The sequence below is a fragment of the Habropoda laboriosa genome, unplaced genomic scaffold, assembly GCF_001263275.1.
Source record: "Habropoda laboriosa isolate 0110345459 unplaced genomic scaffold, ASM126327v1 scaffold804, whole genome shotgun sequence".
Lineage (NCBI taxonomy): Eukaryota > Metazoa > Arthropoda > Insecta > Hymenoptera > Apidae > Habropoda > Habropoda laboriosa.
Genome location: NW_017100896.1, coordinates 48,054 through 54,714, shown reverse-complemented (window position 1 = coordinate 54,714; position 6,661 = coordinate 48,054). Strand labels below are relative to the sequence as shown.

The window sequence follows — 6,661 nt, the reverse complement described above, 5'->3', positions numbered from 1 at the left end:
GCAAAAAAAATTTAATTTCCTAGTAAATAAATTACCAACAGTACGTGCCAAAATTACTATGTAGATATAGCAATTTTTTAAATGTTGTTTAGAAAACAACTTGTTGCGTAATGTTGGACCATTTATAAGGGCGGTCAAATTTATTATTGTAACTACTTTGCAATTAGTTCACGCAGTAAGTTATACATTAGTGTATTTCATTTGGTAAGAATTTATTATAATTATATTGGGTTGTCAATAATTGGGTTGTTATTGTGATAAAGTAAAAAACTAATTATAAAATATTATTACTGTTTTGTAACTCATTACTCCTAATTATTTTTAGATGTTTACTAGAATTTCTGTCTTTGCAACTACTAAAATATTAAATTCCTTATCCACATTAAGAAATATCCAAAGCTATTCTGCTGTGATGTCTAAATTTGATCTTCCAGATCGCTTAAAAGGCAATGAAAAGTCAGTATGGTAAGTAGCAGCCACTGAAATGAGGAAACTTTGAATACATATTGTTTTCAATACATATTTTTCAGTGGCTAATTTGATTTCAGGGTAGAATATATTCAATTGGCTTTAAAGTACAAACCATTAAATTTAGGACAAGGATTTCCAGATTTTCATGCTCCTGAAAATGTAACAGAAGCTTTAGCTTCTGTAACTACAAGTGATAATCCTCTTTTGAACCAATATACCAGAGGATTTGTGAGTATTTTATACTTAACAAAGTATAAAGTATATTTTTAAACCTCCATTTATTTAGTTTATTAGGTATATCTTGAAAATTTGTAATACTTTATGGTATTTTAGGGTCATCCACGTTTGGTAAATGTTATTGCAAAATTATACTCTAAACTTTTAAATCGTAATTTGGATGCAAATAATGAAGTTCTTGTAACTGTTGGAGCTTATGAAGCATTATATACTGCCTTCCAAGGTCATACTAATCCTGGAGATGAATGGATAATTATTGAACCTTTTTTTGATTGCTATGTACCTATGGTTAAATGTGTTGGTGGAGTACCAAGATTTATTGCTTTAAAACCAGTAAGTTTAAAGCATAGAAGTGGTTTTCATTGATATAAGTTAAAACTTTCTATATTTATGCTATATACTTCACATTTTTAAGAGAACTACAAAAGGACCTCTCAGTTCTGCAGATTGGGTGTTTGACAGACAAGAATTAGAGAGTCTGTTCAATAAAAAGACTAAAGGAATAATTATTAACACTCCACATAATCCTGTAGGAAAGGTTTTTACTTTAGATGAATTACAATTTATTGCTAATTTAGCTAAGAAATGGAACACTCTTGTTATATCAGATGAAGTTTATGAATGGCTTGTTTATGAACCATATAAACATGTTAGAATTGGTAAAAATGCATAATTATAATGTCAGTATCATTTTCATTAAACATTTTATTTAAATTGTAAATATATTTCAGCAACATTACCTGACATGTATGAACGCACAATTACCATTGGATCCGCTGGTAAAACGTTCAGTGTCACTGGGTGGAAGCTAGGGTGGGCCTATGGCCCAGAAAATTTATTATATAACTTAAAAGTTGTTCATCAAAATGCTGTAATTTGTTATTATTTTTTAAATGTCTATTTTATAACTTTTCTAGGAAGCTGTAGCTATTGGATTTGAGCAAGAATTAGAAAGATTTGGTCAACCTGACTGTTATTTTGTTAGTTTAGCGAAAGAATTATTGCCGAAACGAGATTATATGGCTAAATTTCTTAGCGATGTAGGAATGTCTCCAACAGTCCCTGAAGGCGGATACTTTATGGTGGCTAATTGGACGGCTTTACAAGACAAGGTTAGATTAGATGAAGAAACTGATGAGAACAGAGACTACCGTTTTACAAAATGGATGACAAAAAACGTCGGAGTACAAGGAATTCCACCATCTGCATTTTATAGTTCTGAACATAAACATTTAGGTGAAGATAATGTTCGATATTGCTTCATAAAGGTAAGAATTAATTTAAAACCGAAAATATTGATGATATTTCTTTCGTTTGATTATAATCGATCCTCCTTCATTTTAGAAAGATGAAAACTTAAAGAAAGCAGCTGAAATTTTAATGAAATGGAAATCTCAACAGTAATAGGAAGAATAATTTTTGTGTATCACTTTCGCAACAAAAAATCTACTATTTCAACTAGGAATGATTGCTTTGCATAAGCACTGTGCCTTTGAGATTTCATTCATTAAATCTCAAACACAGTATGTATTTTTCCACGCCTATATTCCGTATCGTCTGTACAAAAACATCACAATTTTTACTGTATTAATGAACCTTTTTTACATGTAGCACTATTGTGCTGTATCCTATATTTTATATAGGAGAATCACCACGAAGCCACCTTTTTGCATCTTTAGTATCAGCTCCGAAAGTTCTGCCGAATCTAAATGTAACATTTATTTTTTGAATAAAAGTTTTTTTGAAATATACAACAAATCAATAATATGTACGGTTACCTAAATGTTTCTCCAGGAACATGTCCGAGATAATTTGGAAGCATTCCAACATGTTTATGATAGATGGAGGTGGGTTGGATCATAAGCGGTGGATCAGGTCGCGAAATTGTTACCGGTGCCCATTCTGTGCTCTGTCGTTTTCGATAATCAGATGTAAAGTCGCACAGAGCACTGTTGGTAGCAGGAACATTTGATTTTCCAAAATGCGCATATCCATACGGTATATGACCCGCATACCCTTCATACATGATATTGAATATTTATAATTTGATATCATGAAGAAAAAGCTAATATTTATAGTTTGACCATTTACACTCACTTCTTTGAGTTTCTCGAATTAAAGAATATCGCATACGTTGTTCACTGTCTGTAAGATCCATCTGTATGGCTAGTTATTATCAACAAATTTTTATAAACTATCATGTGGTGTAATTGTTATGTACATGTTCGGCAATTAATCTTGCAAATTGATCGAAAGTGTGGAAGTCATTGAAGGTTACATACATATTTTGTAAAACAGTTGAATCTTACATGACATCGCTTACGTAAGATTTAAGCAACGCGATTACCCGAAGCCAAGTTCAAGCTAATAATGACTTGACAAGTTTGACTCACGACTGATAAAGTATTTCTGCGGATTTGCATTGTCCATGAAGTAAGGAGATGGGGCGTGATCTCTGGGTTTTTCGTGTTGTTCGTCCAAAGATAAATTTCTCATTACACCCACGCAATCAGGTCGTACTGCTAACATAGGCAGTTTAAATTCACTCTTCATGAGCTGTATAAATATTTTAGAAATACGCTCGTTAGTCGTCGTTTCTTCAATTTATTATTTCACTACGAATCATATAGTTGCGTAAATATTTTACCAAACGTTCTTCTATATTTCGCGGTTCACCATGTCCACTTTGTATAGCTATCGTTTTTTTAATTTCATTAAGAGCAGCTTCATTTTTTAATTGTGCCTGTTCAAATTCTGCAAGACCTTCTGTAGCGAGCACTGTGTACCTTTGCCCATTTCTGGCTTTCATTTTTGGCGTAAACCCTAAAAATAAACAATTTATATTTTCATTACAATGCCCTAAATTTTTTCCAACTTTTTTTTTCTTTATTTGTGAACCTTCATATCCTGGCATAATAGGATGAATGAATACAGGATCGGTCTTTTTGTATCGAGCGTTTACTATATCTATGTCATTTTTCGGTGGCCTCTGGACCTAAAATTACAAGTACACATAATCAATTTCAATTGGTAAAACACATACGATAAATTAAATGGTACGAAGACGATAGTTGAAAAATTTTGTAACACCTCGTAATCGTCGGTGACTCGGTTTGATAAAATGAGGGTCTCCGCATGATTTATTGTAGGATCAAGAAGTAATTTGTGCGTGAGACTTCCATACGTTTCACCACATCTGTAGCGATATTGCGGACAATATCCGGCGTATCTAAAACAGACCATTTATTTCCCTTTTTTATCATACGTACATATAGGGGAGAACGATAAGAGTGCGCGTGAAAGTTAAGAAAGAATAATATTTCAAATACTTGCTTTTGCAATATCTTTCAGGCGATATTTGATATATTGCATTTTAAAAAATAACATTTATATTTAATGAACTAATTACCCTGGAATAAGGTGTGGGTCTGCCGTACTTAATAATTCCGCTCCAGTAGACATTTTGCAGGTGTATATTTTTTATCAGTATCTCAATTTAATTAAGTACATTATCCAAATTAACTAGAATTTAATATTTCCATGTACGGAAATTTTTTCTGTTAAACATTAATTTACACGCATGGCTGCCGAATGATTAACCTCTACATTTCTATGAATGTAACGAGTGAAATTTGCTTTGGAACATGTTTGCTATTCTTCAAAGCTTCGTCAAAACAAACGATGATCTTCTATTGAAAGATTCTTATTAAAATAAATCTTTTAACAAAGTTTTTTTTTTCAAGTTTTTTTCTTTATTCAAGCAATTTACATTTTAATATTAAAAGTATTCTCAATATTGAATATCTAATATCTTCTTTAACATAATGTTATACATTTTTCTTTCTCTTTTTTTAGTAAATTGTAAAACTTACTAGACGCAACTTTATATTGCGCAAAATTTCAATGCGATTTAACCCTAGTGTTTACGGTCTTCGGGTCTGTTTTGACCCAAACACAGCCGAACGAAAGAACGCATTGAGGTTAAGGGTATAAAAAAACATCGTCTTAGCATTCTAGAATGATATTTTAATTAGCACCCGTTTTGGGTTCGAAAATGCTCGCAAGAAAGAAACGGGGAAGCCCGGTGAATCACTGCTTTCCCATTCGTTGCACTTGCAGTCAACATTGATTGGTAGGCAAGCAAGGCGCGCACTTGATTTCACCGTGATTTTTCAAGAAATTAAGGGAGTCTCTAATTGACCGTCGAGAGACTTGTGTCATCGTAGAGACAAGAGGAAAGGAGCGAATTTTAGTAGCTATGGTAGGGGAAAGGATACGTTGCGTACACAGAAACGAGCGAGGTGTGCGATTAACGTTTCGCTTTCCAGTTTTCACGGGGCTACCGCGGCGAAGAGAGGTTACAATTGTCCCCTTTTTCAAAGCACCGTTTTGTTTTGAAGTAACTGTTTATCACAGGAAAAATAAAAACTTTCTTCTGTAGTGAGGCAATGACGTCGCAAACTATACGTGAATGCACCATTGAAAACCTCGATATACACTGGTACATTTGTATGGAAATTTATAAATAATTCGTTGATATTTGTCTGTTTATAACAATGGTTAGTAGAGAGTTTTAATTTTCTGTGATTCTAAGTGATCGACGATGGTGGAAATCATGACATTTGATGGATTTTATTTAGTAACGTGTATTGACAATGATACCTGAGATCTAATTGGAAGTAGTAAAAATGAATTTGATTGTTTCTTATGAAAGACTGTGTCGCTGAATTGTGCGAAAGAAATATGTGGTATCACCGAGAAATGAATTCTGTGTTTTACGTGGATGTCCATACTAAGGCTGGAAATTTGACTAAAAATGAGGGGGTAAGTCAACGATTTATTTTGTGCGAAATTACTTCGAATTTAAGTGAAATCAATCAACCATTTATACTACAATTTAAGTGAAATCGAATCTTATTATATTCATTTTCAAAAATTACTAATAAAAATTTTACGTTCATTTCGTTTTCATTCTCGATAACATTTTCACGTTTGCACTACGCAAAATGCTAAAAAATATACGAAAAGTTACAGATTAAGATATTAACGACAAAATTAGATAAAAATAAAACTAATATTCTATTCATGATAATTCCTCTTTATTAATGCATTTTTATTTCCTAGCTATTATTTTATCGTGAAATAATAGGGTTCCAAGTTAATTCACATATGTTTTCATTCAATCTCGAATATATCTAAGAATGATGGGAAATATGTTAATGAAGGAATTTCATTCGCAACGTCTAACTTCGCAGTAACATAAGCTAGTGAAAAAAAAAGTGAAACTTATAAGCAGTACTAGTTAACGGTATGCTACGTTTATAACGTTCATCCAAGTTGTTCGACAGTGAAATGGAGGGGCAGCTTAGAAACCGTAAAATTGCCCGCATTGTATGTATATAACTTAAATAACGTTTAACATCATAGTTGTTTTTACTTTTATCATAGGTTACCTTATTGTACGTTTTCCCTTTCCTCCTTGTCCCACATTTTAACGTTGCTTAATTTTGCGTAGTTGTCAAGTGAAATAAAAAAATTCTTTACATAAAAGTTGCTTTGTAACAAAGAAAAATATGGTACGATAATTTTTATTTCTATAATATCAGTGTTTTACTTGTAATCTTTACTTTGAAGTACATTAACCTTTAACTATATTAGCTGGATTACAACATAAATGAAAATTATTGTTATCTTAAAATTGATTACTATGTATATTCTCTAGTAGCATGCAGGTTTTGTTTAAGCAATGTTTCTCAAATGGTGATTACGTTACGATCTTATCTATTTACCTTTGATTAAAGAAGTAAAACAGAATTCCAATGATTGCTTCATATCCAAGCTCTAAAGTATGCGAGCATAATTCATAAAAAGAAATGTTAACTTTCTTATGGTATCTATACTAAGTATCTGTTTTTAAATTTTTATAAAAAGTGAATAGAAAATTTGTATAATT

The 6,661-nt window shown here is 31.9% G+C and overlaps 2 protein-coding genes across 2 annotated transcripts; one reads left to right on the top strand and one right to left on the bottom strand.

Moving 5' to 3' along the window:
* Positions 1-167: 167 nt before the first annotated feature.
* LOC108577507 (kynurenine--oxoglutarate transaminase 3) lies at positions 168-2,131 on the top strand. Its single transcript, XM_017940668.1, has 8 exons — positions 168-175; positions 326-465; positions 549-699; positions 805-1,041; positions 1,124-1,367; positions 1,440-1,586; positions 1,630-1,976; positions 2,053-2,131. The coding sequence occupies exons 2-8, from the start codon at positions 326-328 to the stop codon at positions 2,110-2,112; spliced, it is 1,326 nt and encodes a 441-aa protein (XP_017796157.1). The 5' UTR covers positions 168-175; the 3' UTR covers positions 2,113-2,131.
* A 190-nt stretch (positions 2,132-2,321) lies between these two features.
* LOC108577508 (UPF0605 protein CG18335) lies at positions 2,322-4,170 on the bottom strand. Its single transcript, XM_017940669.1, has 7 exons — positions 4,118-4,170; positions 3,799-3,937; positions 3,607-3,703; positions 3,356-3,531; positions 3,102-3,264; positions 2,487-2,724; positions 2,322-2,413 (listed from the first exon to the last, which is right to left on the bottom strand). The coding sequence occupies exons 1-7, from the start codon at positions 4,168-4,170 to the stop codon at positions 2,344-2,346; spliced, it is 936 nt and encodes a 311-aa protein (XP_017796158.1). The 3' UTR covers positions 2,322-2,343.
* Between the last annotated feature and the right edge of the window lie 2,491 nt (positions 4,171-6,661).

Excerpts from the sequence above, each read along its gene's own strand:
- LOC108577508 (XM_017940669.1), bottom strand. The coding sequence starts at position 4,170 with ATGTCTACTGGAGCGGAATTATTAAGTACGGCAGACCCACACCTTATT. Across the intron at positions 3,938-4,117 it reads GACCCACACCTTATTCCAGG|ATACGCCGGATATTGTCCGC; the intron begins GTAATTAGTTCA and ends GGTCTGTTTTAG. Across the intron at positions 2,414-2,486 it reads GTTCCTGGAGAAACATTTAG|ATTCGGCAGAACTTTCGGAG; the intron begins GTAACCGTACAT and ends TGTTACATTTAG.
- LOC108577507 (XM_017940668.1), top strand. The coding sequence starts at position 326 with ATGTTTACTAGAATTTCTGTCTTTGCAACTACTAAAATATTAAATTCC. Across the intron at positions 466-548 it reads GGCAATGAAAAGTCAGTATG|GGTAGAATATATTCAATTGG; the intron begins GTAAGTAGCAGC and ends ATTTGATTTCAG. Across the intron at positions 700-804 it reads ACCAATATACCAGAGGATTT|GGTCATCCACGTTTGGTAAA; the intron begins GTGAGTATTTTA and ends ATGGTATTTTAG.